The 16,592-nt window shown below is 36.0% G+C and overlaps 2 protein-coding genes across 3 annotated transcripts; both read right to left on the bottom strand.

The window, feature by feature from the left end:
* Positions 1 to 2,026: 2,026 nt before the first annotated feature.
* LOC136824904 (cyclic GMP-AMP synthase-like receptor 2) lies at positions 2,027 to 10,306 on the bottom strand. 2 transcript variants are annotated; one of them, XM_067080880.1, is made up of 2 exons: positions 10,120 to 10,306; positions 2,027 to 4,019 (listed from the first exon to the last, which is right to left on the bottom strand). In XM_067080880.1, the coding sequence occupies exons 1-2, from the start codon at positions 10,303 to 10,305 to the stop codon at positions 2,481 to 2,483; spliced, it is 1,725 nt and encodes a 574-aa protein (XP_066936981.1). In that variant the 5' UTR covers position 10,306; the 3' UTR covers positions 2,027 to 2,480. The 2 variants fall into 2 exon arrangements, with proteins under 2 accessions (XP_066936981.1, XP_066936982.1); XM_067080881.1 differs by lacking the exon at positions 10,120 to 10,306 and adding an exon at positions 9,727 to 9,861.
* Positions 10,307 to 11,497: 1,191 nt separating this feature from the next.
* LOC136824903 (glutathionyl-hydroquinone reductase YqjG-like) lies at positions 11,498 to 14,458 on the bottom strand. Its single transcript, XM_067080879.1, has 4 exons — positions 14,291 to 14,458; positions 14,107 to 14,203; positions 13,539 to 13,642; positions 11,498 to 12,736 (listed from the first exon to the last, which is right to left on the bottom strand). The coding sequence occupies exons 1-4, from the start codon at positions 14,373 to 14,375 to the stop codon at positions 12,000 to 12,002; spliced, it is 1,023 nt and encodes a 340-aa protein (XP_066936980.1). The 5' UTR covers positions 14,376 to 14,458; the 3' UTR covers positions 11,498 to 11,999.
* Positions 14,459 to 16,592: the final 2,134 nt, after the last annotated feature.

Genomic DNA, 16,592 nt, shown 5'->3' with positions numbered 1-16,592 from the left:
TCGTCATCTTGAATTTTTTGACTTTCGTTTTCAAAAATTATATGAAAACAACAAAACAATAAAACATATTCCAAAATCCCATTAGACGATTTTATCGTCCGTTACAGTGATAGTAAAGGAGGGAAAATATGGCGGTATGGCGGTATGGCGGTATACGGAAAAAAATCGGTGGGAGAGTTTTGAAGACTGGCAACTCTACCGACTGTAAACTATTTTCGGCATAAAAACCCGTTTGCGAATTTTTCGGCTTTGGGCTTATTTATTGGGCTCTGACCATAGTCAAAATATCGGTTACGAGATTAGAAGATAAAACTTTGGTTTTAAGTTCCTTGACACTTTTAACAAATGATTGTCTTCATAAGTTGTTTCTGAATTTATTCTATCAAGAGTAATTAGCAATTTAATTACAGAAATGACGTTATGAACTTTGAAAAGACGTTAATAAAATGTTAGATTAAAGTCTATTCACGATAAGTGTGCACTCTATTTTCTTTTACATATAACTTTTGAAGGAATTCTTAAACCTTTATAAATTTGGTATTGTTGGAAAGATATTAGTGCGTGGAACAATTTGAAATAAAAAAATCTTTAAAAAAATTCTGAAAAAGAAGATGAAAATGAAGAAGAAAAAAATGAAGATCTTGTAGAAAAGTGCTATAACTTTCATTTTCACTGGAGTGATTTTTTGATCTTAGGAGGTCATCAGGATTGATGGATTGAGTTCCAAAACGTTGAGACTTAGCCTTAGGTATCGTCATCAAAACTTTATTTCGGAAGTTAAATTTTATTTCCTTCGTCGTATAGATTTTTTGCATGAACTTTGGATTTTATTTATTTTCGGATTTGTAAACCTCGCAAAGTAGAAAGCAAAGCTGAATTTCATGAACCGTTTTACATTTGGCGTTTTGCAATATAACTTCATAGTCATTTCTGAAATCAATTCTGCTTGAATTATGTTTCCTGATACATGAATTAAAAAAAATTGCCAAAAAGAAGAGACAAATATTGTGAGCTTTAATAGTATCTAGAGGGAGGGGTCAAGATCATTCCCCCCTTAGGTAGGAGCACGCCTCGCAAGATTTTATTAAACAAAATGGAAATTTCAATCCTTACAGATATCTGAGGAAGGAGCCTCTTACATCACAACATCCTCTCTCGGAAAATAGGAAAGCAAAAGAACCAGGAAATGTTCTTATATCCCGGATGTAGCTTAAATTATGGGAAGAGGTAGCAAAATATTTTCAAGATTTGCCTTTTCAGAGGGGATAGAGTAGAAACGGCCGTTCAGATTTCCACGAAAATACTTATGCACCATGTGGTCACTTTTTCAGCACAAGCTAATAGGTAGCTGGGAGACCCGTCTACTCTGTTCGTGTGGTTTCAAAGTATAGCATTTAGTTAAAGCGAATAATATTGTAGAAATCTTGATAACAGAGTGGCTGGGTATTTTGTAGATGCCAAATCTGTCCGCAGAATTCTATTGGCTGTTAAACAATTGTTGAAACCACGTGATATTATTGTTTTGATTGGAAGTGCACGAATCTGATTGGCTAACCTTATCAACGGCTTTTTTGGCACGAAATTCAAACCAAATGTAAACAAATTCAAGCTGGGTCAAAAATACCATACTCTCAATGAGTAGCTTTTGATGGGATTTTTGCTTGTGTGTTGTAAGTATGAATAGAGAGTATGGATCTCCAGACTAGCTGATAGGCCGATTTCAAGTTTTTCGGTCTTAAAGCCGCCATTATGAAAATGGCGGATAGAATTCTTTTGTAGCCAATCACAATTCTGTAAACCACAGGGCAGATAGGGTTAATTTGTAATTCTTGGATATTCAGCGAAAAACTCTGTTTTGAAATTCTGACTGAATAGTGAGGTAAATGAGGCTTACTCGATCGGCTTTTCAATGGGTAAATTTCAGACTTCCTTCAACAGACTTTTTTCTTTTTTCTTCAAAATTTCAGGTGATTCAAACCATTTGAAAGGTTTACTGAACAATAAACATCTTCGTGATATGCTACACTTCAAGATGCCTTTGAAAGGTATTTTTATCTGGCTTTTGATTTACCTGATAGTCAAATCAATATATAAATCTTGAGTTTGGTGAAGAATGGACGAACAATGAAAAGCAAATGAGATTTCAATAATGGTTTGCTCTAAACAATTTACCGTCCAAAAATTACATATTCTTATACACTTATTAACTTTTTTCGGCACTTTTAAGGATACCCTCGATCCCAGAGCGAACACAGCCGACGTTTTTTTGAATATTATTTAATGATGTTTGAGCTCTTGTTACTGGCTTGAAAGATTCGGTAAACTCGAAATGTTTTGTCGGACAAAGTTTGTATCATAATAAAATATTATATGCGTAAAAAAAAAGTGATTAACAATAACTAACTGAATTCCTTTTTTGGATAATAGTCTTAATAATTTCTGATAAATACGATAGAGAGTCATTTTGGGCAGATTGTAATTCAAACATTTTGTAGAAGAGGAGAATGTTCGTTGAATTCATTTTTATCGTCTCTGACAAAAGAATCATCAATATAAGCTGAAGGATTTTGCTTGATTTTGGTCAACAGTTTTAACAATTTGTTCACATCTCTATCTGTCAGTTCTTCAAAGAAATTGATTTCATTCAACCAGAAATGCGGACATTGTTTTGATTTGACAGCTTCACTCACGTGTTTAAACAGCCAATAGAAACAATCCTCGATGTCATTTTCCCGCCAAAAACTCGGTTCTGTTTTTTCTAACACATGCATGAAGATGCTTTTAAAATAATACGTACTTAGCTTGTCGCTGCATGGGATGAGAAAATCTTTGACAATAATTTTGAGACAAACGAAACATATTCTAGCGGTTGGTTGGATTTCGTTTAGTAATGTGACTTCTGCTTTTGAGAATGAAAATCTCCAAGTTGTTTCCTTTTTATCTTTTGGATGTGATTTCGGAACCAAATGAAACCCTTCTTGTACAATTTTCTCAACAAAATCGGAACAAGGCCATTTTCTTGTTCTTGTTAGCCAATCGGAATTTGTCGGCCATTTTTTAGCTTTGATGGAAAATGTTATATCTACCAAGAAGCTCGAACGATGCATGTGTGTTTTTATTCTAATTGCTGGTCCTTTTCGACTAACCTTTAATACAACAGTAAAGGGGCTTTTTTCTTCCCCGACAAGAAAGGGGCTTTTTTCTTCCCCGACAAGATAGGGGCTTATTTCTTCCCCGACAAGAATAGGTAATTGGCCTTCTGGCATATTCATGATAAATGTGTAAATCTTGTGTTTGATCTCTTTTGGTGAAACAATTGTGTTTGACATATTGCAATTGATTTTTGCAAAACCAGGCGGCGTATCTTCATTTCTAATTTCGTACTTTTCTCCTCTACCGAAATCTGCTTGATTCATTCTATCGCAAATCATAAAGTCGTAATCAGTTAATAAAGCATGTGTATTAGTCATAACACCCGCTACTTGGCTCGCTTTGTAGTTTACGGTCAAAGGTATGTTAAGTCTTTCGCATGTGCTTCCAGTTAACATAAGGTCGAATGATTCAGCATCTTCAAATTCTTTTGAAATTTCTTTGACAGTCCATTTCATCGCTTTTTTAGCCTCACATTTGATATTATTTAATTCAGCTAGAGTTGGAAAATCTTTATCAATTGTCAAAAATTTTTGATTCAATGAAACATTGCGTTTGAAATGAACATTGTAAAAGAGTTGGTATCGTTTGAATAAACGCTTATGCAAAAAAAATCCCCAGCAAAAAACAATTGAAAATGGTATCAGTAACACTAAACAGATTATTAATAAAACGCGAAATATTTCGCTGTCATCTGATTTATAAAACGAAAACAGCCCCGAAATAACAATGCAAACCACAAAATATACCACAAAGAAAATGAAGTTGCCAGTCATACAATATGATGATACTGTTCTTGATCGGACGGTTCCCGCCACCCTCCAGTAGAGATCGCTTATCACAAGAGTAATGAAACCGATTCCAAATACCTGTCAAAAAAAATTGTGAATCACATTTTCACTTTTATTTAATAACAAAGGAGGTTCTCAAACATGTCAAAAAATATTAATGGTTCAAGATCGAATTCAACAATTACGAGCCTGGAACCCGGGGGAGGGGGCACTCATATGGACCGACCCAGGGCATGTGCCGCCAAGGGTAGGTTTTGAGACCCTCGAAATGCACTATAAGATTGTACTTTTGATAGAGTGCATTAAAAGTCGTGAAAATATTGCAACTCGTGAAAATATTGTTTCCCAATAGTACCATCCGCGAAATCTGAAAATTTCGCGAATAAGCTTACCTCGGTTGGTTGCAACATGAAAACTCCGTAGAATTAACATATTATGTAAATTGTCACCTTTCCGGCAAATTAACATATAACGTTAAAGTGCACTAAACCCATTTAACGCTATATGTTAATTATAGTAAGTCTTTTAAGTTCTTTATATTTAGCCCGGGTCATCGTGTCTTTCTCATGCTTTTTTATTTCACAGGCTATTAAAAATGGCAGCCGAAGTAGTGTACTGGTGATTTCTTGGAATTTATTCTACTGGGTACCTTGGGTACCTGCCAGCCTGCTGCTGGGCATGGCAGTATAATATGCAGATAGAGGAAAGAGAAAAATAAATATTGAGTTGTTGGTCTTGTTGGCTCTCTATACTCTTGACTGCTTGAGCTTTTTTCGAGCTATGTACCAGTCTGGAATGAATATTCATGCACCAGAATATATTCAGCTTCAGCATGCGAATGCCCTCGCTCGCTCAATTGGGTGTAACCTTCTTGATGCTCAAAATATCTTCGGCGTGGCTTTTGCATGGATTCCACACTGGGCTATGTAAGCAGCTACACATATTTTTTAGAAGGTTTAAATAAATATATTCGAGCAGCTACACCGTCGCGTCGGTCGGACTTTTCTCAAATGTCTGTACTATTTTTCCTGCTGGGTAGAGAGAATTTTAGGAGAAAGTCCAGGAACATTTTGCTTAGCGAACAGACATGAAAATTTAGGAGGATGTGAATTTTATCAGAAATTGGTCCCTGTCCCAGACTTTTTTGCTAAAAATTGCCAAAACGAGGAAAAATTGACACAAAATTTATGATTGCAGACTAATGATAGACAGTTAAAACATGAAATTTTGCAGAAAGTGTACCATTACCAAGCTGTATCTGATGAAAAAAGAAAAAAATCATTAACACTTAACCTTAATGAGATATATGCAAAAAATGATTTCGGACGGGACGGTACAGATTTAGTGCAAATCGCCCGGTTCTTATAATATTACAAACCTTGTTCATTAAAATATCTGTTCGGAAAGTCCAGGACCAGGACGCAGGAGCATTTGAAAATAGAACACATCAAATTTTCCAGCAGAACTCTGTTGTGTTAGCAAAATCCAGGAGCAATCAATAAAAGAACACATATCTTTTTCCAAAGAAGAACATTTTGGGAAACAAAAACAGAACAAAATTACTTTTTTTCCAGGATCAATTTGTATAAAACACATCATGATGCATTTTTCCAGGAGCGCAAATTTCCTCAGGAAAAAATTTTCTCATTGAACAGATGTACTTTTCCAGGAACCAAAAGTCAAAATAACAGATGGTTTTTTCCAGCTTCTGAACAATTATTTTGTGTTTTCTAGCCGTTGGGGCTGCTCCTGTATATACCGTCAGGTTGCCTAATCCCGACCACCCCTATCTAATCCTGACCCCCTCTAATTTGCAGAAAATGAAGTTGGTCTTTACTTCACAAACTTGATTACCTAATCTTAAACGAGACTAATCTGAACCTATCCAATATAAATGATATAAAAAGAAACCAAAGGAGTGGATATAAATTAGAAATATTGGTAATTTCATGGAATTAGCACAAAAGTACCGTGAGATCGTGCATCAGTGGAGGCTAACATGCATAGCCCTCAATTGAATGACCTGGCTGGTCATTAAAATACAACTACGCAGCTCCACTCGCAGCTCTACTCTGCCATTTTTGTTTTGATTTTAATTTTTGTATTTTAATGACCAGCCAGGTCTTTCATGCAAGTTACCCAATCTCACGGTAGTCAAAACACGTCATACAGATGTAGACAAATGATAAAAAATCTTACAAACTCTATTACACATTTTGTTTCCCCCAATGCTGTCATAAAATAAGGATTATTAAACCAAAATTTGGGTAAATTGTTTGTTTTAGAGGGGGGTCAGGATTAGATAGGGGTGGTCGGGATTAGGCAATCTGACAGTATGTATTGTATTACCTATATTGTTATATTATTCAAACTGTACTGTCACACTGCACACTGTGTGTCTTTTATTACATTAGATTAGACATACTAACTACTCACCTGTCACCCGACCCCCAGGATGTGACAAACTTCAGGCAATCAATGATATTTAAAAAACCCAGAAATTTTTCCGCCCGCATCAATTTTTGAGACCTTCTGTGACGTGACACAACTATTTTTAGATTGCCGCCTTATTTTCAAATTCTGATCCCTCTAATTTAAAGAAAATATCACCTTATCAGAAATTCCCAAAAAGCCTGCAAACACAATAGCGCTAAAATGGATCCACTGAAATGCGGAAATGCGGAGGTAAATCAAGATCTGATAGATTTAGCCGCGAGCGTACCAAAAAAATAGCAGTGTAGTGAACCTAGCTTAAATCTAGCTTGTTTATATGTTCCTAAAAATACACATCATTTCAGTGTGTCTTTTTGAAAAAGCAGTTGTAAACGAAGGTTCCAAGATGCTAGTAGAAGCTGTAGCTGAAATTGAACACAACAATGAAAAATGTTTGAAATTTATTTCTCATTATTTCTGATAATATATAAGATGATATATAATACAATTTACAAATCTTGCAGTATTCCTCTGTTGAACCAGACTGCAATTAAAAGCTCGCAACAAAGATAACAACCTTTAAAAAAATAGGGGCAACAGAGTTAGGACCAGGATGACCAGATCTACGGTATAGGTGGAAAGTTTTGGTTCAAAGAGGTTCAGTTTATATTTTCTACCAAACAATGTAACAAAATTAGAGAAGGTACCAGAGATAGGGCCATCTAGGGTACTTTTAAAAATTGACTTGAGTTTCACTCGTTAGCACTACTGTAGTGGCCAAAATATGCCCTCATATATACAGTGGTTTTCTCTAACCTATAAATCCCATCACTGTACCATCACTGCACTCTACTCACTCTGTAAAATACAGGTTTCATTCCAGGGTAGACCTTACTCAATCGGTCAATCTAGTGACTGTACTGAGCCTATTTCTCATAAAAAGAATATTATACTTAAAATTTTGACAAATTTTCCAAGTTTAAAAACTAAAGGATGGAAAGGTAACTAAATGTTTGAACTTTTTGGTTTGTTCAACATCTGCATGGCATTATCACTTATGCTGTCTGGTTCGATCGTAGATTCCGTTCGATTGAGATTGTCTGGGTATTCCAGCATCCAGTGTCCAGGGATGTTCTAAGACAACCCCCAGAACCCCAGTTGCCATTATGTCCTCTCGTGTTCTCCTCCTCATGTCCCAGTACGTACCCCCCCCCCGCCGATGAGCTAAATAAACAACCCTGTGTAAGCCCCGCCCCAAATGATATAATTCTGAGGGAATTTGAGGTTTTATCTCACGACTTTCCCGCTAGCCGGATGCGAGGATGCGGGTGTATTCCAGGCAGTTACATCAATATGCCTTCTTACCTGTCTTTAAAAATATAAATAAAAGTAATCACGGAAAAGAACGCGAAAAAAAAAGACATAAGTGTGAGAACAGAGTTAGAAAAAGTACCATTAGAAGTCATAAAAAATCAACCTGAATAAATGCAATCGAAATTCCAGACAACTTCATAATTCCCCAAACAACATTACATTACTATGTCAAACTCCCATCACATAAATTTTACAATTACGTCAGAGTAGACTACGCTCGCCACCGAAGAGGTTTATTTGGAAAGGGTAATTATATTTTATTGTTCGCTTCTTTTTTAAAGATTTGCCAAGTTGGAAAAGTATGAATTTCTTTGTACATATTTTACTTACCCCAAATATTTGGGACGCTGAGTTTTAAACGAATGGTCAAGTTGAAACGAACGATAAATGTATCAAGGTCTGTTTTATTTACCCCCTGGTGACTTAACAAAAGAGACTTATAGTCAACTCAGGTAATCGTTACGCACTTTTCAGAGAAAGGTTGATTTCGCGGCTAATTCTTGCGATTAAAGGCTAGTTGAGCTCTTTTTAGATAGCTAAAGCATTTTCCAACCTTTTTCATTCATATAAGCTATCTTCGATAAGCCAAAATTCATTAAACAACATTTTTCAACTGCGTAATGATTAGGTGCCAAATCTGCAATTATTCCGCATTTTTCCCTATCGATTCCGCGCATGCTAATTCTTGCGATTAAAGCCTAGTTGCCTGCTAGTTGAGCTCTTTTAAGATAGCTAAAGCATTTTCCAACCTTATTCATTCATATAAGCTATCTTCGATAAGCCAAAACTCATTATTAAGCAACATTTTTCAACTGCGTAATGATTAGGTGCCAAATCTGCAATTATTCCGCATTTTTCCCTCTATGAATTCCGTGGATCGGAAAACTGTTAAGAAAACCAATTGGCTATTAAACTGTGTTGAAAAGATATTACTTGAAACAATGTATTGGCGACTTTAAAGCTTGAATGGTAACTTGAAAAGGTGCGTAATGATTGGGCTACCCTGGTAAATTTTACGCACCTAATTGATCCGCGGCTCTTGTTATTTATCACGGAATATTCAAGAAAAAACATTTGGTGGGATAAAACGTACTTGAATAGGCTGCTTCTTAGCAACAACCATTTGCGCGCTATCTTGTACCCAGATCTCCTCAGTTCAAAAGTTACTTCGTCCTTCTAAAATAGCAAAATGGTATCGCTAGAGCGCATTTTCTTTGAAGCAAATTTTGGCGAGCGGGAAGTCAAAACAGAAACAAATTATTGGTACAAAAGGTAGGGAAATGTTTTGGCTTTCATAATAATTTTACTTCAAGGTTAGAAACCAAGTATATCATGAAATATTGGTGATTCAAAAAGTGCGTAAGAATTAGGAGTGCGTAACGATTACCTGAGTTGACTATAACTCGATGTTACAATCCAATTATTGAAAGTTTGTCTCGGCCTTTTTATAATGAGCGAGACATACGTTCTCTGATTACGCAATTTTCATATCAACATTTTCGAGGCATTTTGATGTAACTGCCAGGGACCTTTCCACGATCCTGGACAACCTGCGGAAACCCTTGAAAATAGCACCCTGGACCACGCTTCCATGGAATCTGTGCAAAAGCCACACCGAAGATGTTTTGAGGGTAAGACAGATTACACTGATCTGAGGGCATTCTCGCGCCGCATATATTTGGCGTACTGTGCATGATCCAGAAACGACGTCGTTTCCAGAATGGCCCAGGCCTGTGCGCTGTGGAAGCCCCTGAATACTTTGATTGCTTCAGAATCCCCAAGAAACAAACTCCTGGTTGCCCCTGGATAAACCCAAATGCCCCTGAACTGCACATGGGATGGCTGCTCGCCTGGCTACTGCTGGTGTATGGGCTTCTGTTGGTGGGCTGAAAATTGTCGTCCGGGAGAGGGGGGATGAAGATGACGGTATAAACATGGATTTAGAACAGCCTTGTCCAAAAAAATATATAGTGGTTACCTTTCTCTACTTTCTCTCTGTTATTTTCTGCCATTGCTACAGGGTATTGATCAGGTGATGCAGGGAGGGCAATCTATCAAGTGTATCAGGTGATGCAGAAGCCAAGGAATCCGGGAGCAAGGCAGCACAGCTGTGCCTACCATTTATAAATTCGCCACAAAAAAAATTCCCGCCTTGCCACCCCCTTAACGCCATATTCTCTTACGTGAATGTTCAGTCAGTGATTTAACATATAGCGTTAAATGGGTTTAGTGCACTTTAACGTTATATGTTAATTTGCCGGAAAGGTGACAATTTACATAATATGTTAATTCTACGGAGATTTTAAGTTGTACCTCGAAATTTATTCCCCGCGAAAGTTTATTCCATAAGAATAAATATTACACAGCTTACCACGACGATGCTGATTTCGAAAGCAAACAAATAAACCGATGCTTCATCATCAATACCATCTGTTGTTGTTTCGTTGCCATGGGTGCTATTCCCCCAATTCGAACGGTTGGTATAAGTTGTCTTATTCATGTACATTATTCTCGTAATCATTCTTTGATGCACCATATTTAAAGTAAACGCTTTCATTGATACTAAAAATTAAAAGATGATAAAAATAAACGAGGAAAACGATAAAACTACAATCGGATTGGTTCTCGTGAGATAATATTTAGCGGTTTTTGCGATTTTTTTACCTCGCTAAAAAAAATCCATCCAAAACTTTCAAAGTCATCTTTCGATAACCATAACTATTTTGTACATAACATTATATACGTAGAAAACTTGCTGGCAAAAGGGACTTTTTTGTGTGTAGTTTCCCTCAGAAAATGAAAGTTAGAGAATACTGTAATATAATGCAGTGGTGATGTTTTTTGTTTATCAAATAGCGAGAAAAATCGAAGGATCAAATTGCACCAAAAATATGTGTATCAAAAGGCATCGTACGCATTTTTTTATAAGCAACCAGATTTATAACGCTCTGATATCAGTTAATGGCTACTATTATTATCTCGTACAGGAAAAGCTTCTTCGATAATTATTATTATATGGTGCCAAATAAACGGGGGGGGGGGACCTAATTGCCTAATTGGGGGGGGGGGTTGGAAACTGTACTTCTGAAAACCCAAAAATAAGGTAAATATAGGCTTAAATCAGGCTATTTAGAGAAAAATAAGGGAACTTCTGTTTGACAGCTGAAAATATTTTTAAAAATTAATAAACGGAGGAGGGGTCCTAATAAGGTCCGGGGGGTTGGAAAACAAGCGGAAGGGCGTTTATTTAGCACCTAAGAGTAAGGGAATAATGGTGATGGATCTTAAGTAGGTATTGATACGATCGTGGATATAAGTTTCAGGTGTTAGTATAATATTTTTTGCCAATTGCCAATTAGATTACAATCTTTTGCCGCCATTTCTCTCGGACATGTCAGTATCAAGCTCAAACGGAAAGAGGTAGATCCTTGAAAAATGCATGCTTTAATAATATGGCTGTTTGTTGACATTTTTGTTTACGTTCTTAAGAGGGCGAAACATGAAAGTGAGAGTATTGATAAATACCGAGTTTATGTATGTGTGTTTTTCAGCAACGGAGACGGTAAGGTTCTAATTTGACTAGATCATGACCAGCTGAGGACGACGGTAAATCAGCACTTTTACCGTCATCGATTTTGCGGGTCAAAAGTGCGGATTTTTCCAAATCGCTTCAGTCATATTACCGTCCTCAAAAGCGCAAATACATAAACTCGCTAAAATATTCTTATAAAAAGAATATACCGTAAAACTTATAGAATAACTGACATTAAATTTTATTAGTACATGTTAGTGCGTTGAAAACAAATAAATGCATGGATGATCGTATCATTATTTTGAAAAACCAAGTAAACGTTTTTAAGTTCATCATTTCTTAAAAGTCACGAGTCACGTCAATGCAATTCCACTTCCATAATTAAATCTATTGCATTCCAATAAGGAATAACACACAAAAGTGCTGGAATGTAAAAATGTTTAAGATGAAAATGAAAAAACATCGATCCACGTTAACTGGTAAATAAAGTTTAAAGATTAATATGGCTCAATGTTCTATTTGTTCACAATCATTGTTCTTATTTATAGGGTGTAATTGAGGTATTTTGGGCGTTATACCCAATTTTTACTACTGTAAACCCTAAAATTGCTTGAATTTGAGTAATTTCAGGCTCTTAAATTGTTCTTAATTTTTTGGCGATTTTGAGCCTTATTGTTCTCATAAAATTGTATTCTTATATCAAAAAAGTGTAATATTGCTCAATGTCCCATTTGTTCACGGCCACTTTGCAATTCCAAATCCGGGCCGTCGTAAGCCGGTATAATACCATATGTGTTGAAAACAGGGTGAGAAGTAAAATAATGAGTTTTAATATGCTTGAAATTGATCACACGTTTGATATTCTCATTGGAGTAGACATCTCTGGTAAAGCCAAGAAGATTCGGATAATCAACCAGGCGTTTCTTGTTGGTCTTGAAGTATGTCACATAAACAGGATCGAACCGCACCAGAGTCATAAAAAGCCTCAAATCAAGCCAGGTAAGTTTAGTCGAACTACCCAAATACCGTTGTTTGCTTAAGCGATCTTCTAAGATTTCGAGTGCTTCGGAAAGCTCCGTGACTGCTTGAGCGTATGCTTCTTGACTCCTCGCAAAGCCGCATCTGTAAACACCATTATTGATTTTCGGATAAACCAAAGTTTCATTTAGATTCTGCAATTCTTCGTCAAGCTCTGACGGATATAAATCAATCTCAGGGTGTTTTGCATACTCATTGAATTTGTCATTCAGCATTCTTAAGATAAGCATACTTTCATTGCAAACAATCGATTTGGTTTCCTTATCATACAGAAGGGGTGTGGAGAAGGGGCCTGAATGGTCACCACATTGGTTGTAAACTTCACGGACAGATTTAGCGTTTGTAAATGTATCAGGAATCAAAGCATCGTCACATTCGTTTGAACCATGACCAAGTGGATTGGGCAATGGATCATCACCTGTAAAGATGAGGAATAAGAGCATGATTAAAAAAAAGTGCAAGTCAGATAGCTCAATTTTTCAACAAATCTAGACATTTTAATACACCTTTTCGACCGTAGCCACCAATTGCCACGCGGGCATTTCTTTGTCCGTTTTGCTACCCTAAAACCGTCCAAGACTTTTTTACACTTACAGACAATAGAAAAAGGTGTAAAAAAGGATTGGATCGACTTTAGGGGGATAATTAAATAGTAAAGCGGCAAGCGCCTGACCGTGAAAAGGTGTATTCCTCACCAATGAACTGTTAATACTCGACACCACTCCCCTTGTACGCAGAGAACAATAGAAATAGCGTCATTGTTTCTGGAAGGCTGGCAAATGAAAATTCCGGCGAATTCTTTATTCTAGGCCGGTGAATTCTTAGCAAGGTCAGCGCATTGACTAGCTCGAATATGTACTTAAGGCGGCAAACCGAATTTCTAGACCACAATTTTGGTCAAAATATATTGAGAATTTTGGTTAATTCCTCGTTTTTAGCAATTTAAAGTTCGGGCGAGAAAGTCGCTTTTGGGCTGATTGATAAATGTATCCGAATATTTCAATTCGGGAGGGGTTTATAGACTTCAAGGTCGTATTCTGAGCCCTAGTGGACCATTCTTGAATTTTTGGACCCTTAGTATTAAGTCTAATGTTAAAACTCCCTTCCAACCTAATTTAGAGTAAGATTTCATGGGAATTTCCCTTTTTTCACAAATATTATGACTTTTATTGCAGCGAAATTTGCCGTTCGCCGGGCCTAAATAAGACCTCTAAACAAACCTGGTTTTTTATACATCCATCCATAATGGGTATCTTCGTCATCATCCGGCTTCGTTTTACCCCACGTGGGATGAACAATAGAGTGCGAGATCACGTGATCTAAGCTAAAAAATCAAGATTTGTAGTAATTTTTGACAGTTTCTTTTCTGGGGTCCACATCAAGAGGGAGGGTGGCCGGAAGCCTGGGGGACAATGAACCCCTCACTTTTCTCAAATAAAAAGTTATTATTCCTTATAAACATCAGGTTTCACACTTTCAATAGACTAGTAAACTAGTCGTTGAAAACAGACCCATACACAAAAAATCAAGCTCCAATTTCTATGGGCAAAATCAGTCTGAAAAAGGACTAATTTAAGGCATAACAGTCGAAATTTCACAATATATTTTTCTCCCCTCTCCCCTCTACTTTCCAGATTTTGGCGTGGGTAATTAAAACTAAATTTAAAAGTAAGTGAAAAATCCATATTTTTTAAAAACATTGCGTTTTTTCACCTTGATATCACTGAAGTTAGTGATGGTGAATTTTTGATGTTATTGAAATTAGAAGTGAAGATAATCAAACCTTACCCTTTCAAATACAACATAGCCAAAACGCCATCCGCCCATGGGCACGCCAATGCGATGTGCAAATGATAACGGCCAGCCTCCGGTGGATATTGTCCTCCTAAAAGATTTGTTTGATAGATTATGTGTTAATAGATCATTGACTATGGAAGATTTTACAATTTTACAACAAATTTTTACCATATACCTTTAGCAATGAGATTTCCATGTTTAGCTTTGTTTCTTTGGAATGCTCCTTTAGGATCTACTGATGTGTTGGTTAGGGCAGACATGCTCCTTTGCTTCGATTATAGAGATTATTCGGTAGTGAAATTAAAATTTCACTAATATTTTTTTTTCTAGACTAAAAATAAAAGTTTGGAAAATCTTTTAAGTCTCCCGAGATAGTTACCTTTTGTTAGCTTTGTTCCTTTGAAATGCTCCTTTAGGATCTACTGACGTGTTGGTTAGGGCAGACATGCTCCTTTTCTTCAATTATGGAGTTTATTCGGTAGTGAAATTAAAGTTTTAATAATAATTTTTGTCACTTTTTTCTAACAAAAATAAAAGTGTGGGAAATCTTACGAGATTTTTATGAAATATCCAACTCCGTAAAAAATCACCCCAGATTCAAATACTCTTCGTATTTGGTCACGTGATAAGAACTTGATTAGAAATTGATTTTTGAATTTTGCTATAACGTATAAGCAAAGAAGAAATTTAACAAAAAGTTAATAGACCTCCAGACCATGCTATCAAGACATTGGGGAGAGGTTGAAGTTGGAGAAGAATGTCTTAAAAACTTTCCAGAATTGTCCACTTCAAGAAACGCTTACGGTGTATTGGAGAAAGTTAACAGATGCATGAACTTGGTTGATGATTTCACTGCCATTAGGACTATCCAGCTGACACACAACGTTGATTCAACGTTCATTTAACGTTATATGGACGTTGTGACCGTTAGATATCTACATCTGACTGAACTTTGATTTTTGATATTTTTGATGACGCGGAGTCCAGTGAAAATAGATAAAGCACACTTGCATGGTTTACCATTTTGAAAGAAAAACACAAAAACCCCATGCAAAAATACACTACTTTAAGGTAAACAACCCGTGAAATTTATACTTAGAATTAATACTTCAAGCAAAAAACCCTTTTCCAGATCTGCTATGTATGATAATGTTTTGGAGAAAGGAGTTCACTTTTTATAGAGCTCTTCAAAAAAGCTTGCATTTGCACAATTCTTAATAATTACATCTCACAAGCATCAATTTGTTTTCTAGAACAATTTGATTTTTGCAGAATCAGCAAAATATCAAATTAATTACCTAAACAAAGATTATTTATATTCTATGAGATAATTGGACCACAATTCTCTGCATGTTATTTTTAGCCGCTGTGATGTCTACGTTTAAATGTGCGACATGAAATAAACCTTCTCGGGGAAAACTTCGTCAGGGAAAATTTTCGTCGGGGAAAAATATTCGTCACTTGCTGGTAGTTGGTAAACGCATTAAGGCCGGGGAAAATTTTCATCAGGGAAAAATATTCGTCACTTGGCCAAAATTTCGTCACTTTTCCCCGACGAAGTTTTCCCCGACATGAAATAAACCTTCTAGAACTTACCACACGTTTTTTTATAAGCACAAACTATAAAAGAACATTTAAAGGCTTCGCATACTCTAAAATACCCAATTTCTTAGAAAATGGACAAATAAGAATATTAGGCCTCAAAATTTTGGATGTTCTTATAAAAAAACGTGTAGAAGTCTGTTCAGTTTGAAATGTTTTTTTTTATTAAGAACAATTTCAGATATAATAATAGGGAGGTGTTTCAAGGTTTGCAGAGAAATATTCTCTATTTCATCTAGAATGGTGTAGAATTCGACGAAAATTCGGACGGAAAAATTGGAATTTAGCAAAAATTTCGGAATTGGCAACAAACAGTCTAAATTTGCGAGATTTTCTACGAAAAGGCCAATATACCTTTTCATAAATTACATCACGAACATCACTTGTCTCGTTTTGAAATCATTGCCATGGTGATTAACTCCCAACGGATTTTATTAAAATTGCTTCATATTCATAAAATTCATAAAAAAATCATTTAATGTCTCAAGTTGTAATTGTTTGAATACAAGTGATGTTGGTGATGTACATGTAATTTATGAAAAGGTCTATTTCAAAAACATTTTGGTGGTGAAATTACAACTCTCATTTTCAACGATATGAAGAAAATTGATGGAAGGTCGGAATCTCATCATAAAAACACGATGTAAAATATGTATTTTCCAAAATTAAAAAACGGTGGCTAAAGCCTCATGCATATACACTTTTTTTTAAAGAACAAACTTTATAAGAACATAAGGCTTCAATGGCCAAAATTTTAAGAACATTTTAAGGCTTTGCGGACTCTAAAACACCCAATTCCTTAGGAAAATGGACAAAATACTCACAAAATGGTGGAATTAAGAGCATGTTAAGAATATTTTTAGGCTTAAATCTCA

Source organism: Clytia hemisphaerica, unplaced genomic scaffold (assembly GCF_902728285.1).
Source record: "Clytia hemisphaerica strain Z4C2 unplaced genomic scaffold, Clytia hemisphaerica genome assembly, whole genome shotgun sequence".
NCBI classification, from domain to species: domain Eukaryota; kingdom Metazoa; phylum Cnidaria; class Hydrozoa; order Leptothecata; family Clytiidae; genus Clytia; species Clytia hemisphaerica.
The sequence above is the reverse complement of the archived record's forward strand: the minus strand, read 5'-3'. Positions and strand labels throughout refer to the sequence as shown.

What these genes read in the sequence shown, in the direction of transcription:
- LOC136824904 (XM_067080880.1), bottom strand. Translation starts at nt 10,305, where the DNA reads ATGAAAGCGTTTACTTTAAATATGGTGCATCAAAGAATGATTACGAGA. An exon ending in TCGAAATCAGCATCGTCGTG is followed by an intron (nt 4,020 to 10,119) that starts GTAAGCTGTGTA and finishes TTTTTTTGACAG; the next exon opens with GTATTTGGAATCGGTTTCAT.
- LOC136824903 (XM_067080879.1), bottom strand. Translation starts at nt 14,375, where the DNA reads ATGTCTGCCCTAACCAACACATCAGTAGATCCTAAAGGAGCATTCCAA. An exon ending in GCTATGTTGTATTTGAAAGG is followed by an intron (nt 13,643 to 14,106) that starts GTAAGGTTTGAT and finishes TTGATTTTTTAG; the next exon opens with CTTAGATCACGTGATCTCGC. An exon ending in ATGGATGTATAAAAAACCAG is followed by an intron (nt 12,737 to 13,538) that starts GTTTGTTTAGAG and finishes TCATCTTTACAG; the next exon opens with GTGATGATCCATTGCCCAAT.